Source organism: Maniola jurtina, chromosome 18 (genome assembly GCF_905333055.1).
Source record: "Maniola jurtina chromosome 18, ilManJurt1.1, whole genome shotgun sequence".
In the NCBI taxonomy this organism is placed as follows: domain Eukaryota; kingdom Metazoa; phylum Arthropoda; class Insecta; order Lepidoptera; family Nymphalidae; genus Maniola; species Maniola jurtina.
Window position 1 is genome coordinate 10442791 of NC_060046.1, and position 24940 is coordinate 10467730.

Genomic DNA, 24940 nt, shown 5'->3' on the forward strand with positions numbered 1-24940 from the left:
AAGTTATCAACTCTTTTCTAGTTTTCTTATAGAGGTTTTTGTTTCGGGGTTTTTAAATTTTGAGTTATTTCTTTTTGTTTGTTATGGGCTGTCTTGTGACTTATATTGCCTGAAATATTATTTATTTATTTATTTATTATTTATTTTATTTATAACAAGTAGATAACTATGCGATAGGTCGAGATGGCAATCGGAGCGTCCCCACCGTTGCCATCTCGACCTGTCGATACTCTATAACGAATATATAACAAACCAGATTTGTACTAGGACAAAATACTATGTAAAGAATTAAAAAAAACACTATAGGTATATTTTTATGAATAAGATAGGTATTATGTGTTAGGAATAATAATCGTCAGGTAATAAAATAAATAGGTTCCACGACACTATTAAATTAAAGCTGGCGACACATTACAAATTGTGTGCGTTTTTGAAAAATTAACGTCAAGTGCCGTGAAAGTGGATACATTAATTGTGCCGGGACCACACCGACTCTAATGATACGTGTAATAAATAATTTATTTAATTTATAAGTTACAATATGTTGAGTGTGAAATAGTTCTCTAATAATAAAATTAATTTATTAATTTCATTTCAATAATCTGTTTGGTGTAGTTACAACATCTCGCAAATAAAAACGTATCCTGGATTTAATTTAGTCTAGCGGGACTCAAAATTTTGCATCAAAAAACGTGGCAAATAATATGCTCAAACCTTCTCTAAATATATAAAGGGAAAAGGTGACTGATTGACTGACTGACTGATCTAACAATGCAAACTCAAACTACAGGGTGCCTAGTGGGAGATTTTTAACCTATTCGATCGCGTAAAAGTTAACTGCGTTTTGTATGGAATTGAAACAGCGCCATCTAGTGACAAGAAGATGGCGCTGTTTCAATTCCATACAAAACGCAGTTAACTTTTACGCGATCGAATAGGTTAAAAATCTCCCACTAGGCACACTGGATGGGTCAGATTGAAAGGCATGCAGATAGCCTTACGTAGACACCCGCTAAGAAAGGATTTTTGTAAATTCAACCCCTAAGGGGGTAAAATGAAAAGATCACTATAAATTCACGATAACTACAAAGTAATAAAAATGATTGCATTATTAAAGATATTAACAAGCAATTTATGCCACATAGTAATGTGCGCTCTAGGAGTTAGCAAAGAAAGTTAGCGGTGGATGAAACTACGGGTGGGTTTAGTGCTGTTACATATTCATGCTGTCCCCTGGCGATACTGGACTAGCGTGTACGTAGGACTTTACACAAACTTTATAAATATAGAAATTTTTAATACGACGAAAATGACAGGTTATTTTATTTCTAGAATTTTAGATTTTTTAGGGTTCCGTACCTCAAAAGGAAAAACGGAACCCTTATAGGATCACTTTGTTGTCTGTCTGTCTGTCTGTCTGTCTGTCCGTCCGTCCGTCCGTCCTGTAGATTCTACAACAGATTTTTATTTATTTTTATATGTATGATGGTTTTTCATTTTTCGTGCAAGATGTTGAAAAAATACCCGAGTACGGAATCCTCAGTGCGCGAGTCTGACACGCACTTTGCCGGTTTTTTTTTAGATTTCTAAATGCTTCATGAAATTACCTGAGGACCTACACCACTTATTGGTGGAATGTGTTTGTAACGAGACGGAGGCCAATCTTCGCCAGATTGGCGGCTGTAACGGCGCCCTATCCCAACCTCTGTCGGATGAGGCTAGGGCTTCGTACGGTTGTACAAGAAGGCCTTACGAAAGTAGGTAATTTAATAAATGTAGATGCCTTACGAAAGGAAAAAACTCCTTCAATTAAAGATTTAAAAAAACTAACTAGAAAAATATCATCCGAGATGATTATGATCATTATCTCGGTCACTGAGCACGGCACTTCAGAATAAGAAAGGTTACACCATAGCCTGCCACTGGATTTTTAAAAACCTAAATCCACACGGATGTAGTTGCAACTTGCAGGCATCGTTAAGTAACTAAACAATCAGCTATTAAAATGTTAAGCTCAATCGACAGATAGATAATTAATCCATACTTATAATATTATAAATCGAAAAGTATGTCTGTCTGTCTGTCTCTCTGCTACCTTTTCACGGCCCAACCGTTTAACCGATTTGATGGGTACAGAGTTAGCTTGCATCCCAGAAACTGACATAGACAACTTTTTATCTCGGAAAATTAAAGAAATCCTACGGGATTTTAAAAACCTAAATCCACGCGGACGAAGTAGCGGGCATCATCTAGTAGCTACTAAAATTCAGAGATAAGCTTCATAATAGGCAGGATGTGGATGAGTCAGTGTCTGGTGAGAGGAACTATGTGCATCCCTCAATCACTGCAGTCACAACTTTGGCGTTCACGTACTGCCTTCACTGCCAATCGGATAAACCACGAACACTAAAGACGTAGCCCTTTTATTGAGAAATAGCGGTTTTGCGCGACTTCATTTTTAGGGTTCCGTACCTCAAAAAGGAAAAACGGAACCCTTATAGGATCACTTTGTTATCTGTCTGTCTGTCCGCCCGTCCGTCCGTCCGTCTGTCCGTCGTGGCTGTCAAGAAACCTATAAGGTACTTCCCTTTATTTATTTTAATGTATAGTGGTTTTTGATTTATCTTGGAAAATGTGCAAAATGTTGGAAAAAATACCCGAGTACGGAACCCTCAGTGCGCGAGTCTGACTCGCACTTGGCCAGTTTTTTTAAGACCCCGTTAGAAAATTAATTTCAGAATCCTTTCGTAGTTGTAACGTAGCCTATCCTTAGCTTTATATATTAACATTAAATAAAATGATTGATTGATATTTCTACCCTGCACGCTAAATCTCTAGATTCTGACATTGAAATGAAATAAAATTGTTTATTTTTCTCTCTGTCCCAAGTTGACCTTATGTCTATGAACGATGGTGGTTGAAAAAGTTGTAAACTGCGATTTAGCTGCCATGCCCTCCTCCGAAACTTATAATTAATATGCAGAGTTCCGAAAATAGTTTTTTTTTAATATTTTTAGACAATAAACGTTTTAAAAGTTTTAATAAATAAAGGTAGAATAATACAGATAGTTAAGTAGTTAAATAGATAGTTAAGTAAATTGCATGAATAATAATTAATACTTGGCTAAGACATTTTAAGTAAATGTATTATTGACTTGACATATTTTGTGATATAGTTGAAATTGAGTTCTAGATAACAATTAGTAGTAACAAAATGACAAATTAAATGTGATTTTTATAGAAAAAATGTGCTCTCAACTCGGGACAAACCCTAGTTTTTGAAGTTTGCGTGAAGACATGGGTCCAACACGTAGAGGCTTCGTGAGAGAGTTGATCTAATTACTGAGATGGACACATCTATAGGATGTTATCCATCTGTACCTACCAATAATTGAATGCCTAATTTAAATTTATTTTTAATTTTAAGTTTTTTATTTAAATGAATGAATTAGAATTTGAACTTAAATAAATATTAAATAATTATTTTCTATTTAGAAAGTATAAATTACAAAGTATATTAGCCTGTCACAAGGGCTAATCCTAAAAAAGTATTGTATGTACCTAAGTACTTAAGCTTTCAACAATCGATAAAATTTCTCGAAAAACTCGAAAAAGAAATTAATAAAGCTATCCGGATTTGCTTGTGATTTAGTTAGTATATTTTTAGTAAATGAATAATAAGTTGTAATGAATAGTAAATAAAGTAAAAATGAAGAATAAATGAAATGAAGTACTTCACGCAGGCAAAATCACGGGCATCAGCTAGTTTTTGAAATGTAAAGAGGAAAAGTCCGCACTATTAGCAGTCAAAGCGTATGACGAAAGTGTGCGATGTTAGCTGTGATTATTTTTTATCGCGACGCGGCCCGGTGACATGATACGTAAAAAGAGTCCAATAGATAGAATTACTATAAGAGTCTAATACTTAGATATTGTTTAGTATATTATAAAACTAGTGTAATAATGCAGGTGAATTGTAAAAATAGTAGGTCTCAAAGTCCACACTAGCTTCTGTTAAAATGATGCGTAAGGTCCTCGGAAACGGTCAAGATAGCGCGATAATTGCTACAAAGTGACGTCTTTGTGTGAGAAGTGCGTTAAGGGAACAATGGATATTAGTGTAACGTATTATAAAACAAGTGTAGTAATGCAAATGAAGGGAAGTGGCTGGATAAGGTAGGCTGAGGGCCGGGTGTGGTGGCGCTGTTTAAGGAAGGCAACAACAGTGGTGGACGTCCACGGGCTGACGGTGATAATGAATGCAGATGGAGTATAAAGTTGAACACCAAGTGGCCAAGGCGGTATATGAATTAAGCTCATTTAAATTTATAATAAGAACGACTTAATTTAATTACTAACAAAGTTAATAATTTTTACCTACACTTCTACGAAATATCTGAATACGTACATATCAAAAATTTCGGAACTGGCTGGATTTGAACCTTCGAATTCAAATTCAAATTCAAATTCAAAATGTTTTTATTCAATTAGACTTTTACAAGTTCTTTCGAATCGTCAAAAGCATCTACCACTGGTTCGGAATGCCTTTCCTACCGAGAAGAACCAGCAAGAAACTCGGCGGTTGCTCTTTTCAAAGATTTGATATACAATATTATGCCATGTATAAAAGCAATTGAAGTCCTGCGCATTCAACTAGCTTCGTCTAACCTAACCTAACCGCTAACCCACGGTTTCGCTTTCTGCCAGTGACGAAAGTGATATGTGTGTTCGTTCACCTAACTTTATGGAGAAATATCTGAAAATAAAAGTACTAGTGCCAAGTCCACACTATTAGCGGTCAGAGCGTGTGGCGAAAGTATGACGTCGTCGGAAACGGGTCCGCTAGAGCGATAATCGAGATGAGGTGACGTGTTTATGTGAGAACTAAGAAGTACAAGTACAATGGATGGTACACTGATGTGGATATACAATACAAGTACGCTGGAAAAGGTGTGCCAAAGATTCGGAGCACTCCGGGAATTAAAATTGACACCTTGTATCAATGTATATGTATGGTCGCCGTATTGGCCGAAATTAATAAAATGAAACCTTGGGACTGGTCCCGTTAATTATTTTCGAGTATCATTTACATCTACCAATTAACAACTTACCTATACTCTATAGACACAAAGTTCTAAGATTAATTATAATAAAGGGGAGTGTTTCTTTAAAATAAAGGAATGAAACAAAGTTTTCAAAGAGAATAATTTCGCGCGTATATTAAATAAATAAAGTTACGTACATATTTACATGAAATAAATTAATGCTTAGCCATAAAACGGTACGCGCGTCGACGCCCGCCTAACAAACGATTCCTAAATCTAAGTAATAAATAATAATAATAACCAATAAATATTTTTTTCATATTGACAAATTTACACATGTACATAACGTATCACAAATAATTCGATAGCATCGAGAACAATAAGTCGCAAACTCCCCATTCAACCGCGCACCGTTCCGAGGAGCGAGAGTTATTATCCCCACATACATTCAAAACGAGCAACATTCAACAATAAGCGAACATTGCAACGGTACCGCATATAGTGCATATACTCGTTCACCGAAAACCGATCAAGCGCCAAGTGGAAATTCATTCGTCACCCGACACCTCAATTTCATCCCTGCAAAATCTATCGCTTGGAATCAACCCCCCTGATCTGTCTTAAAGACTTTTCCGTGCGTCCCTTCGTAGAGTTTAAAAGACGACGTGCTAGCTTCGGGAGCTCGTGGGCTGCTCGTATAATTTGGTGGAAGACGCGAAGGGGATAGGAAACTTCCGTAGGACAAAGAGGAGTTGACGCCGAGCGATGTGTCCAAAGTTGAGTAATACCCAGAGGAAGCTGCGGAAGGAGGCGGCGGTGCTGGCGGCTGCGGAACTCTACTCGCCTCGGCGTACGCATCCAAATGCGTTCGAACCAGAGTGACTAATTCGTTATAGTCAGTGATAGCCGCACCAGCACCGGCGACCCTGTACAGCAGCAGCCTCGCTTCCCCGAATAAACTGTCCAAAATTTTACCTGACGTGAACAGCACGATGGCCTTCAGACAGGAGTACTCGGCGGAGTCCACGTGGAGGGCTTTTAGCTTCTCCACCTGCTCCTGGAAGATTCGTATGTGGTCCATGAACGCCACCACACGGTCCGCAGCCATGGGGGAGGCGTGGAGACCGGCAGCGGCGAGTAAGGGAGCCACGTGGAGGGGCATTGAACACTGGGACGCGTTGAGGACGAATAACTCGGACCAGACGAGTCTTAACAGCGCGACTTGGTCCGTCACTTGGAGTTCGGGGAAAAAGGGAATATTTCTCGCCCATTCGACGGCAGAGAAGAGTAATCTTGCTGCTAGTTCACAAATATTGTCTATGCCCATCACGTTCGTGGGCTGGACGCATGGACCGTACCTCGAGGTGGGGTACGGTTCTGCTCTAAGTAGGAGGGAGATGTAGGAGGAGAGGTAGGGGTGGCCGTTGAGGCCGGTGGCTGGGTCGCCGTTGGCGAGGGAGAACTGCCCCGGAAGGGCCAAGCCGGCAGGCTGCGATGGAGGCACTCGGCCTCTTTGAACAGCTGAAACAAAAGAAAACTGAAGTTTAATACTGGAAAACTTACCAATATGGTCCCGGTGCATGACAGGCGGTTAACGTTACGTTATGGTAGCGATAAATAATCGACAGTCAATAACAGCAAAATTGGTTGCACAAGCCAGTATTTGTTAACTTTGGACCAAAATTTTACCGTTATCCTTAATCATAGAGGTACGACTATGAATACTAAATTCTGCAACCCACTTTACTTTTTATTGGTGGCAAAGACATTTTAGTAGGCAGTAGGTACTTCCTATTTCTATAATTGATGATCGCTAACCGCTCATTGGTTGATGGCTGACCATAACGTGGGTTAACTGCTTGTCATGTAACGGAGCTAACTAACACCTATTTATTAGAAGATAAAGTTTAAGATGGATAGATCTGGGAAATTACAAAAGTGAATTCGCTTGTTGCTTGGTCGAGGAACTGCGTTAGAAAATAACTTCATTCATTCAGCCGAGTTAATAAATAGGACGCTTACAATTACGTAAAACTAATAAAAGGGCGTTATCCTGGCGTCCTGGAAAAGGTATGTGGTAGAAAATGGATTAAGGTAACTGTCATAGATGGAGCGTAGTTATCCACTAGTAGGTATCTATGTCACACCTTTGTCTATTTTGATGTTTCACAGTCACGTTAAAGTAAACCTTTGTAGCTACAATGGGAGATCTACTAAAAACATATTAGGTAAATAATATTATCGTTCAAGGATTCGAATAATAATAGTAGATACTATTACTTTCCCATGTTTAATCGGTACTGTCGAGTGATCGCGCCGAATGTTTAGAGTTCCGTAACTCAACAAGAAAAAAAATAAACCCTTATAGGATCACTTCGTTCTGTCTGTCTGTTGTGTCTATCAATTCGTGGGAATCAAAACCCGAGTACTTCCCGTTGACCTAGAATCATGAAATTTGGCAGTTAGGTAGGTCTTATAATCAAGTAAAGGAAAAAAACCTAAAACCGTGAATTTGTAGTTCCATCATAAAAAAATTAAGGATTTTTTTTCCGGAAATAATTAGTTTACTATATCACATCAAGATGACACTGATTGTCATTAACTTGCATCATTATTGAGAATTTTTGTACGAAATGCGGAATCCTTCGTGTGCGAATCCGACTCTCACTTGACCGTTTTTTTTAGAAAAAATGTCAAGCGCGTGAAGTATTTGAGTCGAGCACGTTTTTTGGCGGGACGGAGCGCGCCGAATGCAAGCGCACGCGCTCGTTTCCTTTTGACAGATTACAAAAGAAAAAAAGATAAAAAGAAAAACAGACACAGCAGGTTGTTTTTTATCGAAACTTTTTTGTTTTGTTGCCACATTACCGATGTTCTTTATAAAATGCGGATCGGTATTTACAAGATTGTTTTTCCTACATTAAGGTAGGTAACCTTACAATATTTTGTTAGATTTTTAAAAGGTTAAGTAAACCATAGATAATAATACACTTACCGGCTGAGTTCAACACTTTGTAAGGTTAATGCAATTAAACATAATTAATATGCCATTCCTTTTGGGATTTGATAAGAATTAATTCTGTTCAAAATGTACTATTTGCTGCATTATTTCGACGTCCTTACTGATGCAGTAGTGGGGGCTGCGGTCTTATCAAGTGGGAGGTCTCAGGTTCGATTCTGAAGGGTGATTTGGGAATTTATATTTATTAAACTATCTCTGGTCCAGCAAAGACATGCTGCCAAGCGTTTTAGCGATTCGTTTCGTCGATCGCACTTCACAGTCGAGGGATATTATTTCATCATCATTCATCACCCAGTGGAAGTCCACTGTTGGGCAAAGGCCTTCCCTAAAGAGCATGGCCTGCTTACTGCTCCTTCAGCTAATAGTTTGGGATATTATTTCATCGAATAAAATAAGATACGTAATACCAAATATATCTTAAATTAATAAGTATATACTAGACTAGTGACCCGCCCCGGCTTCGCACGGGTGGACATTTATTTTTTCTATTTTCCGGGATAAAATATAGCCTAAACGGATTCGGAAGAATCCCTCTAAGTAATGGTAAAAGAAATTTTGAAATCGGTCCAGTAGTTTTTGAGCCTATTCAACACAAACATACAAAAATACAAAAATACAAAGGTTTCCTCTTTATAGTATATTTAGTATAGATATAGATATAGATAAAATAATTGTTAGATATTTATAACAATAATTAAGCTCAAGTCTTAATACAATAAACAATGAGGTGTTCAAAATAATACTCGGACCATAATCTGATCAAACTCTAAACAATGCTTTGTCCATGTTCGATCATCGAATTTAGATTCCTTTCTCGTCCCTATAAGATGGTCTGTGCGAAATTATTAACTTGCAGGTTAGTTTAACCTACTGTAGTTTACGTAAAGCTTACGATTCTACGTCATTGTCAAAATCTACGCATCTCTTTTACTCTTTTTACAGTCTAAGGTCTAAGCATCAAATCTGCGTCATTAATTTTAAAATCGACGCATCTTCTATTAAATTTTTTGTAGCCCAAGCATATGACGCGCGGTCCATTCTACTGTGGTCTATGTATAGCTTAAAAATTCTCTTATAGACTACTAGAGAATGCCCGCGGCTTCGCCCGTGTGGATTTAGTTTTTTCGAAATCCCGTGGGAACTATTGGATTTTCCGGGATAAAAAGTAGCCTATGTGCTAATCCAGGATATTATCTATCTTCATTCCAAATTTCAGCCAAATCCGTCCAGTAGTTTTTGCGTGAAGGAGTAACAAACATACACACACACACACATTCAAACTTTCGCCTTTATAATATTAGTGTGATATTAGTGTGATAATATTAAAATTCTACGTCATTGTCTATCTCTCTCTCTTCTACGTCGATATCATCTCTTTTACTCTTTTCTTAGCCTGAGCTTTCAACGCGCGGTCCGCTCTAAGCTTAGCGCCGAAGATGTATCCGTCGATATCATAATGCCGCGCTATTAGGCGAGGTGTCGACGCACCGTGGGAGTGCGGCGCCCTACTTCGCTCTAAACCGACTAATCATGCCCGCAATTACTCTAATTCAGACAGAATTATCCATGTAACAGTTTAGGCTGAGCGCGGACTGCATACTTTTTAAACGTGTCGACAATTTAGCTTGCATTTGAGTTCGCTGATCTATCTACATTGGATTAGGATTTGGACGAATGTGGTGTAATTTTTTTATTTATTTTTTATTCATTATAGGCAAGCGCTTGACCACAATCACACCTGATGGAAAGTGGTGATGTGGCCAAAGATGGGACGCGTTTATCTAGAAGATACTTATTCATTCTTGCTTTAAAGATACCAGCATTGTAATTGGCAGGAAACACAGATCGCGGAAGAGTATTCCAAACCTTAGACATGTGTATGAGGAATGATGACAGTATAATAAATACATCGTATAGATATTTAATATCGTAAACATATTTAAATATTAGACTCCAATGATCTTCAAGGTGCAATAAATAAACCTACTCCTGATACACATAAATATAATACGCGTATAAGCTTTTCTCGTAGGTTACTTTTTAACCGACTTCAAAAAAGGAGGAGGTTCTCAATTCGTCGGAATCTTTTTTTTTTAATGTATGTTCACCGATGTTTGTGCTCGGCCTTAATTAAATCGTTGTTGTAACAGGCTGGTGAATGTTTTGATTCTCAAACCGAACACGTTATTATATTGATTTGTAAATATTTGGTTGATTGAAGATAGCCTTACTGCAGTACGAGATCAATATGGTGTGAAAATATGCCTACTATTATTTTAATTTGGAATTTTTGTACGAAGCAACTCTTTCCGTCTACGGTATTTGGAAGACATAAAAACGCGACGACGAATTCAATTCGGAAAGGAACAGCCCTGACAGACAGACATACAGATGGATGGACGGACGGAAAGCGGAGGTTTAGTAATAGAGTCCTGTTTCCACCCTTCGGTACCCGAAACCTAAAAAAGAAAAAAGTTTTTTTTTGCGATGAATAAATGTTATTATGTTACGGGCAACGTGATTAATTGGGCATTATTAATAAGGACCGGCCATTATTAATAATGCCCAAGAGCGATGGGCAAAGTGATTAAATTATCACTTTGACCGGCCATTATTAATAATTCCCGACGGCCCGTGGTCCATGTAATAAGTCAGTGTTTGAGATAGCTTGAATTTATCACTTGGACCGGGCAGTATGAATAATTCCCTACTTGTAGCCGGGCAATGTAATAAATTGGACCGCGGCCGTTGGCAGGGGCGCGTACGTGTGGGGGGAGGGCCCTAGGTTAGGTTAGGTTAGGTAAGGTTAGGTTAGCTCCTCTTCCATTGGCGGAGGAGGCTCGAGTCACCCACTGCTGGTCATAAGATTATCGAAGCTATCCATCCCATCCTCGAGGATTGGACAAAGAGGAAGCATGGAGCACGGGTACTTTGGAAGATACGCTGGCAGAGTACCCAGCGTGGGCGGAGCCTCGCCAGTCACTGGTGGATATTATGGGGCAGGACCTGTCATTGCCCGCCGTGACTAAATCCATGGTGGACAGTGAGAGGGCCTGGCAAGCGATGGTCTCCTTCAGCGAGGAAGTAATGACGCAGAAGGAGGCAGCGGAGCGGCTGAGAGAGGAAGCCGAAAGCTCTCATCCCATGCGCTGCAAGAGAATCGGGCGCAGGCGAGCTGCACATGACCGTCGCTCGTCCCCTTGAGTAGGCCCTCCGGGTAATAGGCACGGGGAGTCTATTACCCGCGGGAGAGTAGGTCCTCGAGTTGGAAGGCAAGTCCTTGTTTCCGGCGAGCCTTAAACGGTGTTGGGGCCCCTTTTAGTCCCAGAGCTGGGCCTGCCTTGGCGGGCGCCGTTAGCCGGGTCGCAGTTCAATACGTTCGTGTCCTTATGCCCAGCGACAACGATTGAGACGGTAAGCCGTGGGGTTTTAGTCGGTAAGAGTCCGACATAGCCACCTCGCCTCCCCAAGCGCGGTGGTATCCATGAGGATTTTCCCACGTATAAAAAAAAGCTTAGGTTAGGTTAGGTTCTTTCATTTAATAAACAAAAACACTACAGTTCACCTATTTTATTACTTTGCCCAAGATAGGGTGGGCATTATTCATAATGGCCGGGAAAAGTGATTAATCATGCTGTTTTAATCACATTGCCCAATTGAGTCGGGCATTATTAATATAGACCGGCCATTATTAATAGTGCCCGGACTTATCAAATTGCCCGTAACAATTATTATACCTATTAGGTATACAAGTGTTAGGTACAAAGTTTGTTACGATTCCCGCTGTACAAAAGAGCATTATATGCAAATGATTTTTTGACATTGTAAGTATTTCACAAAAACTCAGGTGAGTATATATTTCAGTTTATTGGTAAACGCTCAGATTTCTTGTGTCGATTGTGTTTAATGCTAGACGGTGGAAAAGGAATAGATTATTTCGTCATTTACATTAAAACAATAGACTTGCTTGTAACATCTAGCTGTTTCATGCATTATGTAACAGTACCTGCTCGCTACGCTACAGCACTGAACATGACTGGGATTTCACAAACTGTCCCTCATTTTTGTATACCAACTTCAAAATCAGAGTATGAAGAGTTTTTCAGCGAGAATTATGTCAAAACTTGGTAAAATGCTATGAGTTCAAAGGTATAAAGATTAAATTTTCCGGGATGATATTGTTCGATTTATTTTGCTTTTAACCAAAACAAACTGGACGATCTCTATTCCTAGAATAAAAGAAAAAATTGTTCTTTTAAATTAATTTTTTTTTTCTTTTATAACGAATTCTAGTCTCATAAACTACCGCTATACTTACAGAATATCACCTCATTTTATGACTACATTCCAAGACCAACAACAAAGTCCCTTTAAAAGTTTAAAAATCCATTTACTTTTATCACTATCCAAGAATGCTGCAATTATGTAAAGCAATCTACTTAACCTTTACTAGTATATTAATAAAAAAACCATAAGTTATAACACAAACAGTGTTAATTTAACTTAATCCGGTGAACTATGCGCCGGCGCCGCGCCGGTTAATATGTACTAAAGTTATGGGTGAAATTTAACCACATATTTGACCATATCATGCAAATTCCCACTAATGACTGCTTATTAAGCTGAGTTCCGACGGTCATGATTTTCAATACGTTTATCGCATACGAGATGTTATCGAACACAATCATAATACCTACCAGTGGCAATTATGACAAATTAAGGATTATTGCAAAAGAAAGTACAGATTCCTTTTATTTCAAGTCGTAGATAATAAGTAAATAAGTTATTATGTTTAGAGAGTACATGCGAGTTGCGTCTAAATATCGTATGCGATATAATCTCGTATGAGATATATGGTTGCCGCCATACCGGAAATCTTATAATACCCGCCTGAATGTAATTGTACCTACTTCCACAAAATTTCCATTAATTTCCATTCATTAAGCGCGTATATTTTTATATTTTTCAATAGATTAAAATTTTCGATTAGGAAAAATTTATGAAGTGGCAATATTTAATTTTGATATACAAATAGGTAGGTAATGCGTTAAATACGATAAATCATGTCTTAGGTGCATAGCTTTAGTCTTTAGTCAGTTTTACTAATACCTAGTGCCTATGTACTAATAAGTAAAATAAGTAGAATATAGGTATATGAAATAATAGAATAGGTAGGTAGGTATTTTTCTATGCACCTGCATATTATTTAATTATGTATTAATTTGCATTGATCAGATCTCGGTTAATTTGCCCAGTAATATGGCTTTTGTGTTGTGCTAAAGTAAAATGGGGAAATAAGGAAATGTATAGAATTTCAACATTTTAAAACCACAGCCTTGCGTATTCCGCTATTTAGGTACTTATATGAAATTGCAAAATCACTTCTGAATCCGAACACGCATAACCTATATACGTGGTGAATATTTTCAAATCTAACTGTAAACAATAAAAATTATATGAACCCTTATACCGATTTGAATAAAGGCGAAAATTCTATAAAAAAAATCTCCCAAAGGCCAAAAACATATTATTTGCGCTCTTCTATTCCCTACGCGTACAGTGGTATATTTTATTTATCTTATTATGTTAAGAGAAAATAAACCCTAAAGTAGCTGCATAAGGTTCTAAATAATAAATGTGGTAGTGATCTTGACATAGATTTTGTAGAGGAAACTATCTGTCGTGTTATTTCTGAGATCTGTCGAAGCCGACGCGGTAATGCCGAAGACAAAAGGCCTAATGTTTTAAAGTAACATCTCAAATCCATACTAAGATAAATGAGAAAGTGTGTATGCCTGGTAGTTTTTCACAACCCGCTAAACCGATTTTGACGAAAATTTTGTACACGGATAGCTTGCATTCATAAGGACATAATCTACTTATGGTCCATCAAGAGTTCTCACGGGATTTTCAAAAAACCTAAATCCACGTCCAATTCGCAGGCCGTTAAATCATATTTGAACAAAAATAACTTGCATCTCGGACACAGGTACAGGGTACATTTACTCCCGAAAATAGAAGCTTAGGGGTTTGCTTTTGAAGCATCAGAAATCGAGGTAGTTATAAATAGATTAGAGTAAGGTAACCTACCAAATCAATTTCAAATCAATAAGCTGTTTTTATTTAGCTCTTCAAGTCTTCTCAACCTTCTCTACCAAAATGTCGTACTTTCTCCATCTCGATCTCTTTTTTAGGATTCCGTACCTCAAAAGGAAAAACGGTACCCTTATAGGATTACTTTGTTGTCTGTCTGTCTGTTTTATTGAATTTTGCTATTTTAATTTTTGTAATTTAAGCTTAAGTTAACTGGTAATCACGCTCTTGTATACTTATAAAAATGCATGCCGGTTTACCAGCAATTTACTGTACACGCAAATTATGTATTTTTCCTGTGTGCATTATAATATTTTCTTTTGCAGCTACGAGTACCTTGGGCAAATAATTAGTTTGGCCATCCAAAGGGGTAATTCTGCCAGCATCTTGGGTACAATGCCTCGCTGCGATGGTCTCGATGAGGTTTTAGATTTAATTTAATTTATTTAAGCTTTTAATAAAAAAATGTTTTAATTTATATTTAAGTTTGTTTCATAGAATTGTAAATTATTTATTATTATAACAAATAATAAATATTCTATATTAATTTATTTTAAATTTTGTGTATTATCTGTTTGCAAACGAATAAAATAAAACATTGTCATCGCGACTGTACGTTCCTTGCGAAATGCACGTCAAGTACAGACAGTGGTCATCATCATCATTATACTTGTATTATTATTATACAATTATGGTCATTTTCTTTCGCTAACGAATGTTAAAATGGTTTAATCAATTGTTTCCGTTGATTGAAGTGAAGTAAATACGAGTAGTACTTGAAAGGAAACTTAGAATTATTGTAGACACTTTCGCTTTCTGGTCTGCAAATAGATAGATAAGACTTGCTGTTACTGTTAGAAATTATCTATTTCATGAGCATTTATAACTGTAAAGTATAGTGAGCCACAGATTGAGATGGCAACCAAGGTGGGGAACCGCACAGGCCCGCACTAACCCGTGCGGGTGAGCGCGAGTGACGTGCGGGTGTGCGGGCATCCCCCGCCTTTTTTTTTCTCTCGTCTGGCTTTACAAAGATTAGCCAATGTCAAGTTTGTAGTTATTTGTAACAAGTTAGTTAAACTATACAAGTATGGACCCCGTCTGTGCCGGCGCTCGCCGACATACGCACTGCACCCACTTAGAGCGCTTTCCAGTCAGTTTTAACAAAAAAAAAACACTCCAAAGAGGCAGAGCACGCCCGCCAGCTAACACCAACACAGAGGAAGTCCTCCCCCGCCTTATACCTCGATTGCCATCTCAACCTGTCGCGTAATATATTTATCTGTTGCTAACGTTTCATGAAACGTGGACATTGACAGTTGGCCTTGTCCACAAGTGCAAAGTCGCTCAGCGTGCCATTCTAGAGCGGGCTATGTTGGGTGTCTCTTTGAGGAACAAAATCGACAGTATAAAAACGAAAGCAACCGACATAGCTCAACGAATTAGCAGACTTAGGTCCGGTATCCACCTAAGCAGAGAAGAGTTCAGTCGACCAATCAGATTCATAACCCGCTGCGGGTGAGCGGGTGACCTGCGGGTGTACAGTAGTTCCCCACCCTGGTTGCCATCTCAACCTGTCGTGTATCATAGGTATGTATAAGGTAGCTAGATAAATCATTGTCAACGTAATTAATGGGAAGGATACAAGGGTATTTAATCTAGGTCTCTCGGTTCGTTTATGATCTTAAACGTGTCAATGTCACTTCATAACGAGCTGGTAGTAAAACATTAGGTACCTACTAGGTACTAACTTCTTGGTAAGTAGTTACTTTTATTATAATAAATACATACCGTACGTACCATACAGATCTCTACATAGAATAAAACAAAGTCCCTTCCCGTCGTCTGTTCGTCTGTAGGCTTAGATCTTTTAAAGAAACTACGCAACTACTCTCATTCTGAGAGGAGACCTGTGTTCAGTAGTGGGCCGGCAATGCGTCGATCATGCTATGATGATGAAACAAAAAAAAAGTTGATACAAAATTTATAATCATTAGGTACAATAATACGATCTGTCTAGATGTCTCTGAAACTAAAAATCGGTCAAGTTCGAAGCGGACCCGCACACTAAGGATTCCGGACCTATCATCGTACAAGAAATAACACTGTTTAATTTTTTTTTTTTTAATTTTCATGTCGGGCTTTTCGAAATTTTTAGTATTTATTGTTGAGTATGGCAGTAGGTAATAGGAAATCACATTCTGTGAAAATTTCAACTCGCTACTTATTGCGGTTCATTAGATGCTGCCTACTGACAGGCAGACGGACGGACAGATGGACGGATGGACGGGCAGACGGACAGTGGAACCTTAGTCTACTCTTAGTAATATGGTCCCGTTGGCACTCATCGGGAACGGAACCCTAAAAATGTTTGTGATTGTGAGGTTTTATTGCCGACAGCCATAGATATGTACCTACAGCGGCTTTTATTTGAGCTTTTTCGCGTCTCACAATAATCACTTTATTGTCATACAGTCACCACTTTATTGAGCCACCTTCCTACATTTATTACTTACTAAGCCGATGCCCGCGACTTCGTCCGCGTGGATTTAGTAGGCTGTGCAGTCAGTCAGTCAGTAAGCTTTTCCTTTTTATTATTTAGAAGACTAATTAACCCACTTGGTTTCACTCAGGTTGAATTACTGAAAAGTCTTTTATGGTTAGTCTACCTAGGCTGGTAGGTACCTAGATACGTTATGGAGAAAATCTACACGCAAAATCTCAAGTAGGTATGAACCTGCATGCCCGAAAGTTCTTCATGATATCCTCTAAAGTGTGTGAAGTCTGTCAATCCGCACTTGGCCAGCGTGGAATGTTATGGCCATACCCTTCTCATTCTGAGAGGAGACCCGTGCTTAGTAGTGAGCCGGCGCTGGGTGGATGATAATGATGATGATGATGGTAATTTTTAGGTTTTAATTATTCGCATTAATCGTGAACTACAAGAATCACATCTGTATAAAAGAAAAGATAGTTTTTTTTTTAATGTTTCTAACAAGGAATCAAACCAGGCATATATTGCTATCGTAAGGTGAATTTGCACTGCGTCAGAGCTCGTTAAGTATATATTATTAAATAATAAGGTTGGCAACAACAAACCTACTAATTTAAATCAATTAACTACATACTACTTCTGATATTTAGATATTAAATGTAGGTAATTAAGGACCTATGTCGACTTAAAATCAATTAACTATTAGCTTACCGGTATTTCCTGCTAAATAATTGAGTTAGAGGAACTGAACTATAAAGTATAGGATATTACAAGGAATAAATGATAGGCACGTAAATAAAGTCATAAAATACCTACTAATGCATAGGTAAAGCAATAAATATCAATAAAGTTTACAATCCAGTTTGCATTCAAAGAAATAAAATAACAAGTGTAAATTAAAAATTTATAATACCCCCGACAAGTGAAGGTTACAGTAACTAGAAAAGAGCTGATAACTTTCAAACCGACTTTCTTGGATTATAGCTAAGAACACTCTCGATCAAGCCACCTTTCAAATAAAAAAAAACTAAATTAAATTCGGTTCATTAGTTTAGGAGCTACGATGTCACAGACAGATACACAGATACACACGTCAAACTTATAACACCCCTCGTTTTAGGTCGGGGGTAAAATACATAAATAAATAAATAACTAGTACTCAGTACAATATAGCTAAAGATATTTAACGATTTCTTAAACCAATAGATAACTGTTGTAGACTTTTACCACAGCTTTAACTTTTTCTTTAATAATAACCAAACAAAAAATATTTCAAAAGCTTAATGAAGACTTCTCATGTTCTTGTAATAGTTGAAGTGAAAACAAAACAACATGTAATAAATTTAACCATTAACGATGACATACGGTTTCTAGCTATCAAGTCATTACGTCTATTACGAGATTCGTAAGATGTATGGGAGGCATGAGTGGACGTACAGACATACATCACTGTTAGGCCTGGAGTGTATAATAAAAATGTATTCTATTCTATGGGTAAAATAGGGAAGGATTTCTTTTTAAGTTTAGTTAATAAAAGTAATTATTCATCTAAGTGTAGGTAATAGATGTTACTGCATCTTTACTTATTCAGTAAAAGCTATTCCAGACTACAATAATATCCTCCATAAGTTATCACCGGTTTCCGTTCACAGATTCCAAAGTATCGCACACAGCTTCATTTACCGCTATTTATTTTACTTGTTGCCTGCTATCTTGTTACGTCTCGATACAAGTGATAATCCGTTATTTATGTCAGACATTTGTCAAACGGGCGCAGCACGCGACTAGTGTCAGCCAAGAAACAACACTTTTCTTACCATCTTACTGTAACGGTTGTGTTTTGATATCATTACTAAATTCTCAGTTTCCTAGATGACCCTAGAGCTGATGGATATATTTGAGAAGGAGCTTTATAGGAGCCGGTTATTCTATTTGTACCAAACTGGTGATTTTATGCATTTTCAATGATTAGCTAATTAACATTTATGATTTTTTGGTGGTACTGGGTATTTTTAACCCCCGACTCAAAAAGAGGGGTGTTATAAGTTTGACGTGTGTATCTGTCTGTGGTACCGTAGCGCCTAAACTAATGACCCGATTTTAATTTAGTTTTCTTTTGTTTGAAAGGTGGCTTGATCGAGAGAGTTCTTAGCTATTATTCAAGAAAATCGGTTCAGCTGTTTGAAAGTTATCAGCTCTTTTCTAGTTACTGTAACCTTCACTTGTCAGGGGTGTTATAAATTTTTAATTTACACTTGTGAGTAGCTTTATTGGATGCTATTGCAAGAATACAAAATAGTACATCGCATATTATGGATTGTGAAGTATCAACGTTTTTTAAAAATAATTATACAAAATCCTCTGCAATATCATTTTATTAAGCACTTCGGCAAAATTTTCCACGACCTCCCGGGCTATAAAATAGTCCCTAATACAGAGATTAGAGACCTGTTAGACTCAATATATTTCACTGGTTCGACTCTAATGTAGAAAGTGTCGTTTCGAAATTCGGAAAGGCAATGACTAATGAGACAGCCGATCCGACGGCCGATAGCCCGTACTTTACCGATAAGTCTTATAAAGCCTTCATTTGTTAACACGAAGCGGATATACAAACAATCAATTTATTTTTTTCATTCGATTACAACAAAAAGTTAGCGCTCTAACCGAATAGTACGTGATTATGTAATCTAAGACCCGCGCTTACTTGAAAGGGGTACCTACTTACAGTAGTTTTTTTAATTTTGGAATTTATGATTTCTAAATAATTGTCTCTGGTGGCACTAACCTAAATAAAATCGGTCGGCGGTGCTTCGTTATTCGTGGTAATTAGCCGCGACCAAAGCCACTCTCCTTCAACTCCTATCGCGAATCAGACAATCAAATCCCACTTACAAAAGCTGCAGAGCATTGTGCCAAGGAGCTTGACATAGAAATTCAGTAGAAAGTCAATGTAAAAAGGTAAACACCACAAAAACACCCACTCAATTATAACTCCGCAATGGTAGCTATAATTGAGTGAGTGTTTTTGTATTTTTATGGCTATAAGTATGTAGATATGGTAGCCTACCATATCTACATATAGCCATAGCCACGCATATTATCTATGTAGAAGTAGGTAGGTAGGTATATCGCCATTAGCACCGAAGCCAGACTCGGAAGAGATCAAAACAGGAACAGTTTCCAGATCGAGTAATTAAATTTATCGTGAAAGATAAAATTCCTAGAAAAAATGCTAACCATTTGAATAATAAAGCGATTGGGAGATGTGGACACGTGCCGTGGTGCATTCCTCTTCAATATCATAGACTAATGGAAACAGATAGATAGGTTCCGACCCATGACTGTTCTCGACCTTGCACTGCTTGTATCCATTGGCTTACATTAGAATGGGATCGCTAAAATTAGAACTTTGCTGGACACACTGGCTGTGTTTTGATATTTGGTTAGCAATGGAATGTCTCTGGAGAAGCCGATTAAAAAAAAAATACAAAAATACCTAATACATATATGCATACGCATAAGCTCTTACGAATCGGTTAAAAATGTGGTAATAAATAAGCGAGCGAGTGATGCATTTGATGTAAATACGAAAATCACAATTAGTGTCTGAAACTCTTCCACTATACGTACTTACCGGTAAACAAAGTTTTTTTATTGAGTTGAAATGTAACAACTGACAAATTTTGATATTTTTACAGATGTGTACCTACTGTGTCTACTACATTATCAATTATTATAGCATCTATTATTATTACACTTACATTAAAGAATTAAAGTCATTCCTCAGTTCATACATTATTTGCTAACTGAAAAAAGGCCCCATCTGATAGAAATACTGGCTTCATTTTTACGAAAACATTCCGTCTTATTTCTTTACTTTTAGTCTGCCACCGTCCAACTTAACCTCCAATGGGTCCAAGTAATTATCGACTTATTAAACGTCGCCGAAGATTTATGTCAGGGCCGGCAACAGGTAAAACCGTTTTGTTACACCCATCACTGGGACTAATGATTTAAATATTAATCTAAAGCAGTAAATTAAGACAATATTCTTCGAAGAAACACATGCATGCCTAGGTAGGTTAAGTAGGTATAACCATTCGTAGACTCCGCTGCGCTTTTCTAAACAGATTTGAAAGGTCGCTGTGCTTCACTTGAAAAAAAAGCGTCGCTTAGTTGCGGTTAAACGTAATAAATTGAGTAGGTATTTAGTATTTACCTATTCGAATACATAGTAGAATAAAAGTAACTTTCATATTATTTTATTTATTTTGCCATAATTAAGGTGTCAAGATAAAATAAGTTATTTCGTTACCACGTGGAGTAAATATAAAACAGGTAATTTCATTACCACAGATAAACAGTCTTAAGAGGTAAATAAGACCAAATGAGGGCACACTTGCAATTTGAAGCCATAGCAATACGAAAATCGTGCAATAATGTTACCATTATTTCACTCGTGAAATAAAGGCAGCATGCAACGAGTCACTGACCACTACAACGTATGAGAAGCGAAACTCGCGATAATCATAATACGCTTGCAGATATGTGATTAGCTGCGGGGTCACGAAACGGTCGGCGTTAGACCGAGAGAGGTGTACTGGTGCCCTGCTCGCACCTTCAAAATATCCTAAAGCCACCTTCAGACTTGCCAACAAGTCGGCAGCCAACACGATCTACATTGGAACGCCTCGAAAGCTATGAATTTTCGTAAGGTTCATTCACAATAATGTCCAGACTCCAGAGCATCTGCAAAGAGATTCCTAACTACAACTAAAACCACTAATATTTAATATGTGCTACAGCTAAATAATCCAACATAGACGTACAAGAAAGCACGCTACCAACTTTCGTACTTGCAAGTAAAGTATCATTTTAGTTAATATATAGATATATCTCAAAGCTAGCCTGCTCCGTACATCCCACCCAAACAAAAACATTTCATGTGAAAAATAAGGGTCAGTTCAAAAAGTTTCGGTCATTAAAAGTACTGATATCAAAAATTATGGACAGTTCTTTGCTAGGCTCAGTAAATGGAACCATACAGTCTTATAAGGTGTATCTTCTTCGACCACCTTCAAGCTGTCATCGCATTCATAGGGATCCTGTTAAAATGTGTTTAAATAATTTATGTCTTAATATTAACACCACAATAAGCCTCGATAGCTCCAAAATTGAGGAGCGGAATGAATTCCCAAAGGTCGGCGGTTCAAACCCCACACGTTGCACTATTGTCGTACCCACTCCTTTGTTCCTACGCACAAACTTTACGCTTAATTGGAGGGGAAAGGGGAGAATTAGTCATGATTAGCATGGCTAATATTCTTTTTAAAAAAAAATTTGAAGCTCAGTTAGAACTAGCAATGGTTTTCTTGTTTTCAGCTCGACAATATTTTTGTACTCCTTTGAATTTTGCCAAGAAAACCTTTGCTAGTTCCATCAGCTGCCAACCTAACGTCATACACACTGATAGGTCATACACTGTTAAATTTACTGAAGGCCGCTTCAAGTCCGCTGCTTTGACCGGTAAACTTGATCGAGTACAGCCAGCGTAAGTTGCAGTTACAAGTTGGCACGTCTACACACGCTCACATAGCGATCTCAGACAAACGACCGCAGGGCGCCTAAACCGCTATACTAAACTGTGACCTCACGAAATTCTGCCGCACGATACCGGCGCGAGCGATGATTCACGTCTAATGATGGACGCTGGGACTGACGTGTAGAGATGCGGACGTTAGATGAATCCCAAGCGGAAAGTAAAAAGTACCCATTCAATTTGTAACGGCAATCTTAGGTGTAGTGGCGCGAGTGTGGCGTTAGAAAAGTTTCGGGTTCAGAAGGAAAATGAAGTTATTTATATCGGCCGAGGTTTGTTCCGATCTAATTGCCTAATTAGAACCTCGATAGCTCAACGGTTGAGGAGCGGACTGAATTCCGAAAGGTCGGCGGTTCAAACCCCACCCGTTGCACTATTGTCGTGGCACACCCCCACTCCTGGCACAAGCTTAAGGGCGAAGCGACCGGCCTGCCCGCGAAATTCAAATTTAATTTGATTTTTCGCAATTTGTAAACTAATACGACAACGTAGGCTTATGGCATTCTGATTCCGACAGTGGCAGTATCATCCTCAGAGGTTTATATAAAAATCTTTAGTTGAAAAGGTCCAGTTTAAGAAATTAATTAAAGTATCGACTATTCTCACAAATTAGTCGATACTTTACTGGTGGGGAAAGGAGAGTATGAGTCATGATTAACATGGCTAATATTCTTTAAAAAAAATTGCTTAACCAGTAACCTAAGTAATAAAAATATCTCATATTAATCATCTAAATTCTAAAAGGTCTGTTCAAAAAGTAATGAGAAAGAAAGCGGCGAGCTGTGTTCAGACTGCATCGAAGCTTTTATAGTGCACTGGAAAATTTCAACTTTAGCCTCACATCAATATACTTTGTAGGATAGGAACTTGGACTGTAATAGTAAAATGTTTTATATACCTAGCGGCAGTTTATAGGGCTAGAATTCATTATTTAAAAAAAAAAATTAAACCCCGCGCGTACAACTGTGCCACTATTAGGTCGCAATATTTTATTTATTTATTCAGATGCAAGTTAGGCCTTTACTGCAATCTCATCTGGTGGTAAGTAATCATGCAGTCAAAGATGGAAGCGAGCTAATTTGGAATAGGTATAGCAGTTTTTCTTTTTACTAAGCTCATACTCCTTTGGTTTCTACACGGCATCGTACCGGAATGCTAAATCGCTTGGCGGCATGTCTTTGCCGGTAGGGTGGTAACTAGCCACAGCCGAAGCCTCCCACCAGAAAAGACCAGAAATTTAGAAATTATAAATTTGCAACCTTAGCCGGGAATCGAATTCAAGTCCTCCTACTAATAAGACCACTGCGACAGGGAGCTCGCTGTTGTTAGAAACTTAAAAAAATATAAACGTATTTGAAATATTTGGACACACTTTTAATAATTTCTCGAATTACCTACCTCAATTTGTAAATTAACATGTTTATCCAATGATTTCATTTGCATCTAAATCTGATTAGAGTCATAATTGGACTGTCTAGTATTTAATTCCATGTTGTTATTGGATTAGTAGACGTTTTACGACAGAGTTTCCTGCCGGTGAAATTTTCTCAGGCCCCGATACCGTACTTATAATCTCGGATACTTGGGCGAGTAATGCACAGTTTATATGTATATTGGTTACTACAAACCTGTTTGTCTGGTCGTGCCCTCTGTACCGTGCTTTACTATGAACTATATCTGTATGTGTATATAGCCTTACACTGTCGTAGACTACAGACTTTTGACCGGCTGATAAAATTACTGTCGCAAGTCAGTCGCAGAAGTGTACCAAAACCGCATTCTCGAGCGTAAACTAGAACTTGTCTTCTACTAATCAGTAATCTTCAGTTCGCATTGAGTTCTTGCACGAACTGTCAGGTCTGTATCTATTAAGAATTGTTGGTCTCTTGGACCATGGCGCTTTTGGAACCCTCGTAGTTGACGTAGGTTCCAAAATAAGTATTAACCTACATCAACACACTTATAGAAATTGATTTATTAATGACTAGCTTACGCCCGCGACTTCGCCTGCGTGGATTTAGGTTTATCAAAATCCCGTGGAAACTCTTTGATTTTCCGGGATAAAGAGTAGCCTATTTGCTAATCCAGGATATTATCTATCTCCATTCCAAATTTCAGCCAAATCCGTCCAGTAGTTTTTGCGTGAAGGAGTAACAAACATACACACACACACACACACAAAATTTCGACTCTATAATATTATAGTGTGAAGTGTGATAAGCACTTAAGAATGATTATGCCTACCGCCACCACCGGATGATCAAGATTTATGTCAGGACCATTGAAAACTGTTTAGTAGGTAGGTAGGTATATTATTTTATTTATTTTATTTTTATTTTATTAATTATCACACTAATATTATAAAGGAGAAAGTTTGTATGTGTGTGTGTGTGTGTGTGTGTGTGTGTGTGTGTGTATGTTTGTTACTCCTTCACGCAAAAACTACTAAACGGATTGGGCTGAAATTTAGAATGGAGATAGATTATACCCTGGATTAGCACATAGGCTACTTTTTATCCCGTAAAATCAAAGAGTTCCCATGGGAATTTTAAAAAACCTACATCCACGCGAACGAAGTCGCGGGCATCAGCTAGAAAAAAAAAAGAAAAAAAAAATTATGTAGTCTATGTAGTCAAAATTCGATCCGAATTAAATTATTATCGGACTACCGAAAGTCTGTGGTC

General features: G+C 37.9%; 1 protein-coding gene across 2 annotated transcripts in view; it reads right to left on the reverse strand.

Moving 5' to 3' along the window:
• LOC123874230 (COUP transcription factor 2) overlaps positions 1–24940 on the reverse strand; it is a 124013-nt gene that overhangs the window by 58438 nt on the left and 40635 nt on the right. The window contains exon 3 of one of the 2 annotated variants that reach the window (XM_045919468.1): positions 6021–6566. In XM_045919468.1, coding sequence (XP_045775424.1) covers positions 6021–6566 — 546 coding nt within the window. Of the gene's footprint in view, positions 1–5206; positions 6567–24940 lie in introns of those variants that run through there. The other variant, XM_045919467.1, reaches the window with a different exon arrangement.